The sequence below is a fragment of the Pinus tabuliformis genome, chromosome 1_1 (genome assembly GCF_031772625.1).
Source record: "Pinus tabuliformis cultivar Carrire ecotype Pingquan chromosome 1_1, CPIR1, whole genome shotgun sequence".
In the NCBI taxonomy this organism is placed as follows: domain Eukaryota; kingdom Viridiplantae; phylum Streptophyta; class Pinopsida; order Pinales; family Pinaceae; genus Pinus; species Pinus tabuliformis.
The window spans coordinates 793459641-793475886 of NC_142297.1; the positions used below are offsets into that span (position 1 = coordinate 793459641).

At 39.9% G+C, this 16246-nt stretch overlaps 1 protein-coding gene across 1 annotated transcript in view; it reads right to left on the reverse strand.

Annotated features, from left to right (window-relative positions):
* NRPC2 (nuclear RNA polymerase C2) overlaps positions 1–16246 on the reverse strand; it is a 292525-nt gene that overhangs the window by 252267 nt on the left and 24012 nt on the right. The window contains exons 6-9 of the mRNA XM_089392785.1: positions 15308–15377; positions 15129–15219; positions 14944–14996; positions 13731–13795 (exon numbers count right to left, since the gene is read on the reverse strand). Of these exons, the coding sequence (XP_089248911.1) occupies positions 13731–13795; positions 14944–14996; positions 15129–15219; positions 15308–15377 (279 nt within the window). The remainder of the gene's footprint in view (positions 1–13730; positions 13796–14943; positions 14997–15128; positions 15220–15307; positions 15378–16246) is intronic.

Genomic DNA, 16246 nt, shown 5'->3' on the forward strand with positions numbered 1-16246 from the left:
ACAAAGCAAAATACTTAAAAGGCTATAATGCCACAGATAAATGCACACAGGAACCAATAACCAGTTTCCCACCACATTTGAAATCAACACTCATTTCAAAATGAATTAGAAAAGCATTATCTCAAACTTCCTCGAAAGTAGACGCCAAAATATCAATCATCAAAAATAGTGTCATAAAGATAAGCAGCTTACTGGAAAGTTTAAGACAGATCATAAATTGTCAAAAATAGTGTCATACAGACAAGCAATTCTACCACTAGCACAGTAACTAGAGCCAAAGGTATACACATTCAGGAGACAGAGAACTTCACACTGAACTTCTCAATGCTACCATCTCTTGCATGTTTGATCTTGTAGAGCCACTTGGAGCTCGCTATTAACACTCCCCTCAAATCTTGGCACTACATCCCAAACATCATTCTCCATGATAGTGTACCCCTCCACCATGGCATCCTACCAAACCTGCTAGTTTGCTGCCTCCTGAAAGGTGGCAGGCTCTAATTCAATGGTGTTTTTCATTAATGCCATGTAAGTTGGAAACTTCTTTGAAGGTATGTTTTCCCTAAATGTGCTCCTAGGAGCCTCAACATACTTCTAAGCAATGTTGCACAAAACGCATCCCCCCAAGGATCCAAACCGGTATCTGTGTCCCGTACAGATCCATGGGGGATCCATCATCGGATCTGTGGTTCGGAAATCTAGAACCGCGGATCGGGCCTGCAAACACAGTTCCTGGATATTCGGAGCTGTGTCAACCCGATCCGCGGTTCCAGATTTCCAAACTGCAAATCCTAAGGCAGATCCACGGCGGATCGGGCACAGATCCGTATGGATCCACAGTTCGGATCCAATGCGCAATGGGCGGTTCCATGGCAGCTGACCCAAAAAACATTTTTTTTTACTTTTTTTTCTTTAACTTGAGTTGGGGTGGGTTGAGGTTGAGTTGGGGATAAAGCTCGTTTCCGCCACTCATTTTCTCACTCTTGTATTTTTGGAGAGCTTGGAGGAGTGAAGGAGGAGGAGCTAAGAGCAGTGAAGGAGGAGGAACTTGAAGGAGTAAAGAAGGGCTTCCATCTACAAGAGCTAAAGAGGTAAGTGCACACCCCAAACTCCCTCATTTTTCTATCATTGTTGTTTGTATTTTTTCTCCTCCCTCCCCTACTCTTTCCCATTCTTTCTTCTTGTTGATTTCATTGCAGGTCGTCCATCTATATTCATGTTCTAAAATGGTGTTCTTTTGGCTTCTATGTATCATTCCACATTGATCAGATTTATGAAGGAACGAAATGAAACTTAGAGATACAATGAAAACAAAACTTCAATTCATTAAAATTTTCCTTTTGATTAATCAATTTCTTTAATTCAATATTAACAACTATATTCTAACAATTATTTCCTTATATTAAAATATTATTTATTAATAAATAATGTTTATTTAGTCGAATCTAACTGAAAAAATTTCTCTTCATCTATTTAACTTGATGCCAAGATCTGGTTCTTCATCTTGTCCTGACGATGAACCACATTAGATGGTTCGAAACACGTTGACAAAACCCTGAAGATGTGATTTTTACCGAAAGTTTTCTTACTTTCCGTGATATGGATCACAGAAGCCTAAATTCAATTAATAACAAAGTACTAAAAATTGTTTACATGCAAAATGGAAATAAACTAGCTCAAGCGATGGTAGTTTATCTTTGAGAAGAGATGTGGCGGCTACATGCCTTCTGAATTGTGTTACAATGAGGCTCGAAGGCTTATTTATTATTGAGAAACAATGGAAAACCCTAAACATCCAAAAACCTAAACCTAGGAGATGAAGCGCCAAAAGTCTGTGGGCCCCGTTGGGGTAAATTGGTACATCAACTTCCCAGGGTCGTAACGTTGGCATACAATCTTCGTTTGACGCATATGATACCTCATTATAAATATCTATCCGAGGAATACAACTTTCGACTACAAAGCCCTGCCGCAAGTTATGGGTTTGCCTATTTTCCAAAAAAACGTTATGTAGGGCCGCAAAACGGCTCTAAAAGTTCAAGATCTGAAAATTGCCAAAAATAGTAAACTATGCTATAATTAAGGAAACTAAAAGAAACAATGGTGGGGGTCCAAGTGGAATAGGCAGGTGGCCATCAATATCCACATGGACCAGTTTTCCCCTCTTAGGAAGCAATGGTCCCCATTGCATTGAGTGCCTCCATGAGATGGAGAAACTTCTGCTGAACTTGGTTTCTAGTGAGCCACTTGCCTTGGTGCAAGAGTTGATTAGCTTTGACATCCTGATACAGTTGGATCTTTTGTTGGCGAGTGTTCTTGATCTATGTGTCCATGATTCGATCAATTGTGGCTTGTTCCATGCAGTTTCGATTTAAATTTGTTGGTGTGAGTTGTTTTGCAATGTCTGATGTGTCTAGTAATGGTGAAAAGTTTGGTCGAAGGCGGTCCACATTGAACACTGGGTGCAGGCCCAAGAAAGGGGGAATGTTGAGCTCAAAAGCATTGTTTCCCACAACCTTGGTGATGGTGTAAGGCCCATATCGAAGTGGTTTGAGCTTCCAATGGACTCCGGTAAGGCGTTATTTCTGCAAATGCAACAAAACTTTGTCACCCACCTGAAACTTGTGTGGCGCCTGTTGTTGATCATGTCGTTGCTTGTACTTGGCATTGGACTTATCCAAGATGTCGTGCACCTGTTGGAGGATGTGTTGGATGCGTTCAATAAACCGTGTTGTTTTCTCGGCCTCAAACTGTACATGCGTCGATTATGTCTGTGTAGTCGTGTGAGGCATGGAAACATCAATCGAACACAATGGTTAAAACCCCAAACCCACTTGAAAAGAACTACGGCCAGTCGAGCTATGGAGAGCTTTGTTATAGTTGTGTTGCACATAAGGAAGGCTCTCTCATCCTAGGTTCGTGGATGCTTGAAGTTGTAAATGCATAGGATGTGCACTATCATCTTGTTGACGACCTTGGTCTGGCCATCAGTTTGGGGATGGAATGTGTTGAAAAATGTGTAACTAGGTTCAGTCTTCATAAATATGAAATGCACTTTTGATTCTTGTATATTATAAAATGAAAGAAAAATTATTATTATTAATATTTTTGGAGCATGGTTTTCATGCTCAAGGTCTTTTATTTTAGAGGTCAAGCACCCATTGAGTGCCTCTAGGATTTGTCCTAGGTCAAGAAGTCAAAAGAGTCATTGTCATAAGTTGAAGACCCCATCGAGCACACTGTAACTTGTAAAGAAAATTATACTTTTCATTAAAAGTGTCAAAATACCCTTCAAGGCCAAGTCGGCCTGGCAGCTGGGAAGTTGGCCTATTTTGAGGAGCCATGTCCACCTTTAGAAGCCTATATAAAGGAGGGAACTCAACCTCCTTGGAAGATATTCATTCACTCACTCATCCAAGTGAAGAAGAAGAGCAAGAAGGCAACGAAGAAGGAAGAGGACAAAGAAGACTTGTTTTTGGGCTATTTCTCTCTCACACGTGCAAAGGAAGGCTAGGATTTTTGTTGTTGGACTAGGGTTTTTCTGCTACTAGTTCGATCTTGAAGAAAGAAGAGAAAGAAGGTCAGCGAAGGTCACATTAGGTCATCCTCAAGCACCAAAAGAAGGAGAAAGCCAAGCGAAGGTATGAAGAATCCTTGGGAGGCCAGAATAAGCTCACACATGTGGCAACAGTTGTTGTTGGGAGGGCTGAAAATTTTGGACCTGCAGTAGAGGTCGAAATTTTGAAGTTGGGGGTCGAAATTGTGCTGCTGGAAGAGATTTGACTGGGTTTCACTTGGACAAAGGAAGCACATCATCCAAAAGGGTTGGACTTGGACTTGGTCTTGGAGGGTATTGATCTTGGTCTAGAGCTCTTGGAATTCGTCAATAAAAGAATATATAAGAAAAGAAGAGATCTGCAGGTTTTCCTCTCATGTGGAGAGGTTTTGGCCATAGCTTGCAGCCTATATCATGTGTTCATGTGTATTATTGTTCTTGTTTTGGTAGTTGTTTGATGATACACAAACATAATAATAAGTGAAGAAGTTAATAAGTAAGAAAAAGTAAAAAAACATCACAAGTAGTTATCAAGAAAAGAGAAATCATTCTAACTATTGCCCTATAGATTTCTCAACATGGTATCAGAGCTAAGGTTGGCTAAGGGCATAATGAAGATCTCTACTACACTGAAGAAGTTCCTAAAGAAGTGTTCAAAGGTGGCAAGTCAACTCAAGAAGGGCATCAAAGAAGTATGGGATCTCCTATTTTTCTCTAAGAAGAAAGTGACCAAGACATCTACAAAGGATGAAGGATTATTCTCAGCACTCATTGGCACATTTCAAGATGAGAATATTTGGGTGATCGACAGTGGAGCATCAAGGCATATGACTGGTCAACATAAGCAATTGAAGACATTATCAAAAGGGAAGTCCTCTTACTCCGTAGAACTTGGTGATAATAAAAGCTACCCTGTGAGAGGAATTGGATCAACTTCGATTGAGCTGGAAAATGGAGGAAACATTCATCTCAACAATATCTTATTTGTTCCAAGTTTGCACAAAAAATTACTTTCCATTTCATGCTTAGAAGACAAAGGTGATCGAGTTGCATTCATTAATGGAAAGGTTGTAATACGAGGTAGAAACTCACGCATAGAAGACGCTACAATGATTGAGATTCGTGAAGGAAGACTCTATAGATTGATAACTCCCCTCGCTCAAGCTTTGGTTCACATTGAAGTTAGCTTGTGTGAACTTTGGCATAGAAGATTTGGTCATCTCCACTACAAAATCCTTCCAACCCTAAATACCATAGTAAATGGCATCCCTGAATTGAAAGAAGATCATGAAGGAGTTTGCAAAGGATGTGCATTGGGTAAGAACACCAAGAGACCATTTGGAAGCGGTGCTTCAAGGTCAAAAAAAAAAATTGGATCTTATCCATTCTGATGTTTGTGGTCCTATGACTCCAAAATCACTAAGAGGTCACCTATACTATGTCACATTCATAGATAAACTTGGGTTTACATAATGAAATCCAAGGATGAAGTTTTTACCAAATTTCAAGAATTCAAAACTAAAGTAGAGAACCTTACAGAAAGGAGAGTCCATATATTAAGATCTAATAATGGAAAAGAATATACTTCGAAAGAACTTATAGCCTTTAGTAAGGAGTCTGGGATTAAGAGGGAGTTGATAGTCTCATATAATCCCGAGAAAAATGGAGTTGTAGAACGAAAGAATCGATCCATTGAAGAAAGCGTGAAAGCAATGCTACATGATCAAGATTTGCCAAAATTCTTGTGGAGTGAAGCAATAAAACAGCTGTAAACATACAAAATCGAAGTCCCCACAGGTCACTAGATAACTTGACTCCTAAAGAAGTATTCACTGGGAAGAAACCAAGCGTAGATCATCTCCGAATTTTTGGTTGTCCTATTTATATTCATATACCAAAGGATAAGAGAAAGAAGTTGGATCCATTAGGCATGAAGGGAACTTTTGTTGGCTACAGTAATTCTTCTAAGGCCTATAGGATCTACATAAAAGGACACCGAATAGAAGTCAGTCGAGATGTAATATTTGATGAAAGTATTGCATTCAAGAAATCAAAGGATCTCCATATGGACTCTGATGATGAAGAACTTCTGATATTTGAAGAAGAAGTCACTAGGGAGGAAGAAGAATCAAACCATGAAGATGAAGGTCCTAGTGAACCTATACAACCTATGGTAATCCCCGAGACTAGAAAGAGACCTAACTGGTTAAAATCTACTCTATTGGATGCAGAGGGACATGGAGCTGCTAAGGGCACATTCAGGGAAAGCAAGAAACCAAAAAGGTATTTAGGGTATGCAACATATATGTCAAAGTTAATAGAAGCAGAACCATCCACTTTTGAAGAAGTTGTCAATCATCAAGAATGGAAAGATGCTATGAACAAAGAATACCAATCGATAATGAAGAATGGGGTATGGGAGATCGTACCTAGGCCTGAAGACAAGTCTGTGGTAACTTCCAAGTGGTTGTACAAGATTAAACATGCGGCAGATGGAAGTATTGACAAGTATAAGGCAAGATTTGTGGCTAGGAGCTTCTCTCAACAAGAAGGCATCGATTATGAAGAGATATTTGCTCCAACATCAAGGTATACAACTATTCGATCATTGATCTCTTTGGTAGCGTCGATGGGATGGTATATACATCAAATGGATGCTAAAATTGTATTACTAAATGGCACAATTAATGAGGAAGTCTATATAGAGCAACCCTTGGGATTTGAAGTCAAAGATAGAGAGGCATATGTTTGCAGATTGAAGAAGGCATTATATGGCCTTAAGCAGGCACCAAGGGCATGGTATGCAAGGATGGATGCATACCTTCAAAGATTGGGATTCACACAATTTATGTTGATCTGAACCTTTACTTCAAGGTTGTAAAGGGTGAGCCTGTAATCATTCTTTTGTATGTGGATGATCTTCTCTTGACAAGTGTGGAAGGTCGAATTGAAGAATGCAAGAAGCAACTAGCAGCAGAATTCGATATGAAGGATCTTGGGTTGATGCACTATTATTTGGGACTAGAAATCTGGCAGGGACCTGATGAGATCTACCTAGGTCAAGGGAAGTATGTGATCAAGATGTTGAAGAGGTTTGACATGATGGATTGCAAACCAATGACAACCCCAATGATCACAAACTTGAAGAGACTAAGGAGTTTTGAATCTAGCCCAGTGGATCCTACCAGGTATAGACAATTGATTGGCTCACTAATGTACTTGGTGAATACTCGACCAAACATATGTTTTGCAGTGAATGTTCTCAGTCAATTCCAAGTGGAGCCAAAGCATGATCATTGCATAGCAGTCAAGCACATATCTGCAAGGAACAATCCACTACTGCATAAAATATGATAGGAGGAATGAAGTCCACATGATTGGATATACAGATTCTGACTGGGGAGGCAATGAGCAGGATGGAAGGAGCACTATAGGAGGATGTTTTAGTTTGGGATCCTCCATGATGTCGTGGATGAGAAAAAAGAAAGATACAGTTGCTTTGAGTAGTGTTGAGGTTGAATATATTGCAATCTGTGAAGTGAGCAGAGAATTTGTCTGGTTGAGGAAGATGTTGTCCGACTTAGTCGAAGGACCAAGGGACCCTACGGTGATACATTCTGATAACAACAATTACATAAGATTGTCTGAAGACCCGGTGTTTCCTAGAAAGACAAAGCATATAAACAACAAGTATCACTACATTCGGAAGCTAGTACAAGATGGTGTGTTGTAGCTACAATATATCTCCACCAATGAGTAGGTAGCTGACATATTGACAAAATCTCTTCCTAATAAGAAGCTTGTGTATTTGAGAGACAAGCTTGGTTTGGTTGATGTATCCTCCCTAGTTGAGAGGGAGAGATACATCATTCTTGTCTTCACTTCAGAAGACAAAATGGAGGATTGGGTAAGAATCTGGCATCCAATACTCTTTTAGGATGAGGTAGGGCATCCAAGATAAGAGCAGTTATGGACCAATATTCTCTAAAAACTAGCTATCCAAGATAAGAATAGTCCAACGAAGGTCATACCCTGTGAACACACGTGTGGAGTATGTACCTTGAGAGACAATGATGACGGTGTCTATAAATCATTGGTCTCACCAGCATTGTGCTCTGATCTTGTGGAAAGATAGAGTTGCTAGTAACGGCTTTGATATATGACAATGCTAGTTGTTATGATGCTAAACAGATGGTTTACCAATCCAACTCTTCTTATGAGATCTCTTTAGATTGAGGATGTCCATGTGCCATTTATGAATACCTCCCTAGTTGAGAGGGATTGTTGAAAAATGTATAACTAGGTTCGGTCTTCATAAATATGAAATTTATATTGATTCTTGTATATTGTGAAATAAAAGAAAAATTATTATTATTATTATTTTTAGCATGGGTTTCATGCTCAAGGTATTTTATTTTAGAGGTCAAGCACCTATTGAGTGCTTCTAGGATTTGTCCTAGGTCAAGTAGTCAAAAGAGTCATTGTCATAAGTTAAAGACCCCATCAGGCACATTGTAACTTGTAAAGAAAATTAATTTTGCCATTAAAAGTGTCAAAATACCCTTCAAGACCAAGTCCGCCTAGCACCTGAGAAGTCAACCTATTTTAAGGAGCCACGTCCACCTTTAGAAGCATATATAAAGGAGGGAACTCGGCCTCCTTGGAAGATATTCATTCACTCACTCATCCAAGTGAAGAAGAAGATCAAGAAGGCAGCGAAGAAGGAAGAGGACGAAGAAGATTTGTTTTTGGGCTATTTCTCTCTTACGCGTGCGAAGGAAGGCTACAATTTTTGTTGTTGGACTAGGGTTTTCTGCTACTAGTTCGATCTTGAAAAGAGAAGAGAAAGAAGGGGCAGCGAAGGTTACATTAGGTCACCCTCAAGCACCAAAAGAAGGAGAAATCCAAGCGAAGGTTTGAAGAAGCCTCGGGAGGGCAAAATAAACTCACACGTGTGGCAACAGCCACTACTGGGAGGGCCAAAAATTTCAAACCTGCAGTAGAGGCCTAAATTTTGAAGCTGGGGGTCGATGTTGTGCTGCTGGAAGAGATTTGATTTGGTTTGACTTGGATAAAGGAAGCACATCATCCAGGGACCAAAAGGGTTAGACTTGGTCTTGGAGGGTATTGGTCTTGGTCTAAAGGTCTCGAAATTTGTCAATTGAAGAATCTATAAGAAGAGAAGAGATTTGCGGGTTTTCCACTCAAGTGGAGAGGTTTTGGCCCTGGCTTACAGCCTATATCTTGTGTCCTTGTATACTATTTTTCTTTTTGTTCTGGTAGTTGTTTGATGATACACAAACATAGTAATAAGTGAAGAGCTAGTAAGTAAGAAAAAGGAAAAAGACATCACAAGCAGTTATCAAGAAAAGAGAAATCATCCTAACTATTGCCCTATAGATTTATCAACAGAATGCAATCGACTTGGTGAGCTTAGTGTTTAAGAATGTCTAGAGGCTCGCCCATAATGTGCTCAAGAACCTAATATCCCGATCTAATATAATGGTATGCGGGATTCCAAAATGTACCCATACTCATTCAAAGAAGAGTTTGGCAGTGTCCTCTGCTATGATGCTCTTCTTGCAAGCCGACAACTTAAAAATTTGTCCATGACCACAAATACACAGTCATTACCATGCTTGGTAGAAGGGAGGCCTGACAGATAGTCCATGGAGATGGATTCCCAAGGTTGGTTGGGTGAGATCGCAATACATCCTTCTTCCATCGTCAATGTAGAGCGAGGCTGATCAGGAACCATATATCAGAGATCAAATCGCCAGAGGGCATCATCTGCAAAGATTATAATGAGATCAAAGAAGCAGCAGAAACCTACTTCAGGAACCTTTACAGGATTGAAAATCGCAGCGATAATGAAGAAGTCGATGACTTTACGGTTAACATTCCCTCACTTATCAGCGCTGAAGAGAACGCAGCCCTCTGCAGGCCAACCACAGAGGAGGAAATCGTAAACGTCATCTGGTCCATGGACGCAGACAAGGCGCCCGGGCCTGATGGATTTACAATCCATTTCTACAAATCGTGCTGGCACATTATAAAGGCCGATCTCTGCAAGATGATTCGTTGGTTCATGAGGAAAGCCAAGGTGGGCGGAGGAACAAACTCTACATATCTCGCCCTGATCCCCAAAGAAATCAACCCGGAGACCTTTGCAAGGTACAGGCCGATATCACTGTGCAACGCCTCTTATAAAATCATGGCAAAATTGATTGCAGGCAGGATCAAGCCGCTCTTGAAAAATCTGATCTCTTCCCCGCAAGGCGCTTTTGTTGAAGGCAGGCATATTATAGATAACGTAATTCAGGTACAGGAGATCATACATTCCAGCAAGCTGCGAGGTGAAAAAGGTATGTTGGTCAAGCTCGATATGGCAAGCACCTTTGACAGAGTGGACCGCTCATTCCTCTGCAAAGTCCTGCTCTCATTCGGATTTTCGCAGCAGTTTGTCAACCTTATTAAAGCATGCATAGACAAACCCTGGATTGCCCCATTAGTCAACGGTCGCCCCACGAATTTCTTCCAAAGTCAGAAGGGCATAAGACAGGGGTGCCCCCTCTCCCCATCCCTGTACATCTTGATGGCGGAAGCGCTCAGTCGCAGATTGACAGCGGAAAAATTAAAAGGCAGTATCCCAGGTCTCAAGCCCAGCCAAGGAGCTGAAGCCCAGAACCATGCGTTGTTCGCCGACGATACACTCCTGTTAGGCGGAGCATCCCTAAGAATAGCCAGAGCCATGAAAACAGTCCTGAATAATTATTGCAGAGTTTCTGGGGCCTTAATTAATGAGAACAAAACTGAAGTGTATAGCTGGAATGTGGAACAGAGGGAGCTCTCTGACATTACCTCTCTTCTTGGATTCAAAGGACAATTAAATTGGGACAGATTTAAGTATCTGGGCCTTCCCATAATATCAGGTGCAAATAAAAGAACGCTCTGGACAGAAATAATTTCGAAATTTAAAGCCAAAATTGCAGCGTGGGGAGGCCACTGGCTGACGAAAGGAGGCAAAGTAATCCTTATAAAAGCAGTGCTGTCAGCGCTACCAATCTATCAGGCAGCTTTCCTCTTAGCTCCAAGAAATGTCTCGGAGCAAATTTCCAAAATGCTCAGAGACTTCCTGTGGCAGGGAGGAAAGGGAAATGAAAAAAAATGCACCTGGTGAAATGGGAAGTTGTTAAAAAAACAAGAGCAGATGGAGGCTTGCAAATAAGAGATCCAGCCCTTGTTAATTTAGCAATGGGAGGAAAAATTTTATGGAAACTGATCCATGAACCTTCCCATCCGGTCAGCGTATTGCTTAACTCTAAATACAGACCAAACAAAGACCTGAGTAATCTCCAGAATATAAATACAGCTAACAGCATGCAGGTGTGGAAATTATGTTGTAAGAGTAGCAAGTTTTTCAATAAACAGGTTTACAGGATTCCGGGCAATGGCAAGCGCACCCATATGTGGAATGACAGAATTATGGGGAATGAACCTCTGAAGGACAACGAGGACATAGCTGATCTCAGGGATTGGCTGAAGCAGGCAGGAGTTAATACCATATTTGAATTGTCAAAATGGGATCATCGTGGAGACTGGATAGGGTGGGATTTCCATGGAGTCCCAGAGAGGTTATTCCATCAACAAACTATGCTAGAAGACTTGCTGGAGGAAGCAGCGCCCACCAACAGATATATGTCTGACAAATGGGGTTGGGGCCAGACAGGAGAGTACATGACAGCAGCAGGATATAGAGCTTTGCAAGAATCAAAAAATAGCAGTCAAAACCCAGCCTTTTGGAAGAATGTCTGGGACCCTCTAGCCCTTCCAAAGGTGAATTTCTTTTTTTGGACTCTGGCCCATAATAAAGTCTTGACCGGAGACAACCTCGAAAAAAGGAACATAGCTGGACCTCACAGATGTATTCTATGTAACAGCCATGCAGAAACTGCCCAGCATCTTTTTCTGGAGTGCCATTTTGCAAAAGAGGTATGGAGTATCATTTTATATAATTTTCAGATTTCTATGCCTTCACCATCCTCTGTTGCAGATCTATTTGCCATTTGGAACAGTATCTATCCTCAAAGCATCCCTCTTAAATCAATCTGGAAAAAAATATAGACAGCAATCCCAAAGTATGTGTGTTGGCAGCTATGGCTTGCAAGAAATCAACAGATCTTCAGAGAGACGAAGCACACTCCATTGCAAGTTGCAGCAAAAGCTAAATCATTCCTTCTAGAAGCAGTTCAACAACAGTACGTTAAAGAAGATCCATTGCTCTCGCCTGAAGAAAAAAGATGGATAGGCACGCTGGAGCCCAGGCCGCATAGGCAGCTCCTCCCCCCTCAAAAGGCAAATCAAGAGTGGTGCATAAGAGAAGAAAATGACAAATTCCAACAGTGGTGGCAGTCTCAAAAGTTAACTACAATTTTCTTTGATGGAGCATCCAAAGGGAACCCCGGTGATGCAGGTGCAGGGGGGGTCATATACTCAATTGATGGTATAGCAAAACACTGCTTTAGCTGGGGACTCGGCCAGAAATCTAACAATCAAGCAGAGATACTTGGGTTGCTAAAAGCCTGTCACATTGCAAGAGACAAAGGAGTTAAAGAACTTCAAGTTTTTGGAGACTCAGAGCTAATAATCAAGAGCTTGAAGACGGGAAGCTTATTTAGAAATGCCAGCCTCAATAAAATCCTGGACAGGCTGAAGAGAGTACTTCTAGATTTTGATACATGTAAATTTTACCACATACTCAGAAAGTCAAATGCTGAAGCCGACCAGCTTGCAAACAAAGGCAGCTCCCTGATGAAAGGAATGCTAATTGTAAACACTGAAAGCACAATTCAAATGCCCTGAACATCACGCTGATTGAGAACAGCAACAGCCCGGAATCTGAAATATGTGCTGTAATGTAACTGGGGCAGCTTGGGCTTAGACGCAAGGATTTCAATTCAATAAAAATCATAATCGTTTTAGTTAAAAAAAATATATATTATCATGAGAAAGTTCTGCCAAGTTGAATTTGTTAAATTCATCCCAGGGTTATTTTTATCTCATGTTAACCTAAGATACTTCAATTCAACTGAAGAAAGGGCCACATAACTCAGTTTCATCTCCACTCAAAGCTCAACTGATGCAATAATGCGAAAGAATGCCCAATTATGGAAGAATCCAACCTCCCCTCCTTGCCACAAATTGCAAAGGGAAAAACTATTTAAACGGGTGGAAGGCCAACCGTCCAACTTGGAATTATCTCTAACAAGAGAAAGCAGCCATGCTTTCTTCTCTCTCTATTCTAGCTCTTACTACTTTGTCTCTAGATATCATTGTATTCAAGTTTTGTGACAGTCATGGGTGCAACCAATGGCTCTGATGGAAAAAAATTCAGTTTTGACCACTCACTCTAGCTTGTTTGATTCAATGTTATCTTGTGCAAATAATTAAGAGTTTTCAGCTATTTATTTGCAGTAGTAGCCACTTAGATATGCTTTCTTCTCACATTATTTTTCCACATAAAAGGCTGACTTGCAAAGGACTATTCCACACATTTAATTTATGAAGTTTTACATACTTGTTTGGCCACTAACTTACCAGTCAAACAGCATTCATCTTGTTTTTCCATTTTTTATTGCAGATTTACAGATTAGAACAGCAGGTACAGACATAAGGTACACCCCCTGAGGTTGGCAAGACCAGCCCAAACGGAGAGGAGGATTTTCCAGAGACGACTGCTGATATTAAAGTTATTATCATATCTAAAGTAAAAAAAATAGTGCTAACAGGTCTGAAAAGGAAGACTGGACAACCTCAAATATTAAAACCAAACCATCCAATTTCAAGCCTAAAACCATGAACAGAGTGAAAATGTTTAACTCCAAAGCTGCTTGCAGTTTTCTCTTTCTTAATACCCTTGGGCAATTTTGATAGTTGAACCCACCCAGTTTTGGACTAGCTTGTGGTAGCTGCTTAGCAGCCTGCTTTTTGTATAAAATGCCCAATAGGTATATTATTTGTTTATATTAATAGTCAAAGGAAGAATTTTATTCTTGAATAGAAATGCTAGTGCAAAACAAGAAAGAAGAGGACTGCTATGTTATGAAAATAAAGAAGCTATTTGCCATAATATTTTTTTTTCATGTTCTAGCACCAGCAACTTTACAATTCATACCTTCCACTACTGTCAGTATCAATTATTATTCTGTTTTTTGAGAGTTGCTCCTGAATTAAAATGACCTGAAAGAATAACCATCCTTATCTTCAGTCTGTGGAAATGTATATCAGCAAAGAAAGACAACACATATTCCATAATGACAGAATAATAAACTTTATTTCATGTTAGGAACAAATGTGCATATCAGCAAAGAAATACAGAAAACATATTCTATAATGAAAACGAATAATCAACTCTCTTTTCATGGAAGGGCTTTTTCTGTTTCAGCGTTGACCAGGTTTGACCGAAAATTCCAGAGGCTGTTTTTGGGCTGCGTTGACCAAGCATTGACCTGTTTTAGTGCGATTTTGCGTGGAGGAATTCTGTCCTTGCAGGCCGCAGATCTAGGCACAAGAGCCAAGGTAATCTGACCTCTTGTTTGACCAACATTGACTGTACTAGGGCTGATTGCAGTGTTGACTTTTGTTGACCAGTTTTGACTGGACATTTTCAGACTGTTTTGGGCTGATTAGACTTGCTGTTGGAGGCCAAAGTTGACTGGGTTTGACCAAGCTGAATTGAGGAAGAAATTTGCCCTGTTGACCAGCATTGACTTTTCTGGTTAGGGCTCTTTTGCTGCTGTAGAATTTGTAAATTGTACTATCTCTCTCTGCTGAACTATTGAAGACTAAAGGAAGATTTGATCAAGGGTTTCCCCACATTGGGGTTTGTCCCTGAATGGTGCCACAGCTTGTGTTATCTTGTCTTGGCTTGTCTTCTACTGTTCATGTTTATGTTCTATCAGCATTTTATTTACATGTTTATGTGATTGCTAAACTGAAATTGATATTGGGCTCATAAAGAAATTGAAGTAAAATTGCTCTTTAGCATAGAACATACCATTGTTGCCTAAAATTAACAAATTTCAATGATCATGACTCCCATTTTCAAGTGGCTGAGACTAAAATTTTCAAAGTAGATTGGGCAGTCCAGGTTTTTGTCATAATCAGCATTTTTCATTGAGGATATAAAGACTCTCGAGATTGGAGCTAAGACAGTTATGCTGGTACTCCTTGCCTATGTTGGCATGTGTAGTCTGTATAATAGCAGCCTGGTTCATTGATTTGTATGCCTTAACATGTATTTTGTGTAGCAATGTATCTTAACATGCATTTAAAAAGAAACATCTTAAATTCATTGAGCCTATCCATGAGTGAAATAATTTGTATACCTTCTCGGTCCCCTTAACAACAAAATAGCCTCCTGGATCAAGGGGGCATTCACCTGCAAATTCAGCATAGAAATGTTAACATTGAAATATAAATCATAAAAACAACTGTGCTCCTAAAAAAATAGTCGGGCACTTAGAAATAACCAAGATCAAAAGGCTAATTTTATAATTAAAATGTAACAGACCAAGCTGTGCAAGTTCAGCCTCGTTTTTGCCTGTGAGCACACAACGGCAACTCCGTAGCATTATAGGCATTCTTCCAATTGTAAGAGCTCCCTACATCTTGAAAACATTAGCATATGAACTATGATAAGCTTCTAGAGTTGTGAAACACTCCTCAAACGTGCAAAACCACAAGCCCTACCTTCCCCTTCCGTTGAACAATCTCATTTCCTCTAGTGTATTCTACATCAACACTGATTGGTGCAGAATACCTGTAAGAAAAAGTGTACCTCATGTCAAACCATTTAAATATAATTTTGACAAATATACATTGCAGTTTCAGTTGCTGATTTGATCTTTATAAACAGAATATTTATTTATACTAGAGTCTTTAATTCTTTAATCTATTTTTCCAATAATTTTTAAATGAGGTGAAATTTTTATTTAAAGTGAAAGAATATATAGTTTGTAGATAATATCAATATAAAGAACTGTCTTTTGTATCAATAGCCAATCTCGGTCTTACTTATGAAAATATGAACATGGTGATAAATGTTTTAACGCTGAAAACATTTGAATATGTTATTCCATAAGCAAACAAATGCCTGACAGATTAACATATTATGATGAGATTCATAATATTCACATTTCATGTCCCACTCAAGTACAGCCTGATCAATAAGGGTGTCTGGTGAGGGTGGGGTCATCTATGACCCACAAGGAAACATAGAACTTGAATATGCATGGGGTATAGGCACTTCCATAAACAAGTTAGAGGCTCTAGCTGTGGTCCAAGGATTACTCATCCTCACAACAAAAGGAGCTTGCAAAATCATGGTAATTGGCAATTCAATGATCATTATAAGGGCACTTCACCACGAAAACCTCTCTCCAACACAAAACTCTATAGACTCCAATAACAAGTGTTTGTGGTGGTAATGCACTGTTAACCACCAAAGTGGGTGACCCTGAGGAGAAAAAACTTCTCCTATTCTGTTCATTTTTCTAGCTGGCAGCCCTATGTGATCTACAAATAGACAGCCACAAAGACCCTCCATCTACACTCCGGCCAGTGCTTTATTACACCTAGACTACTCATAGATGAAGGTGGGTCATCCATCATTAGGTACATTAACCATTT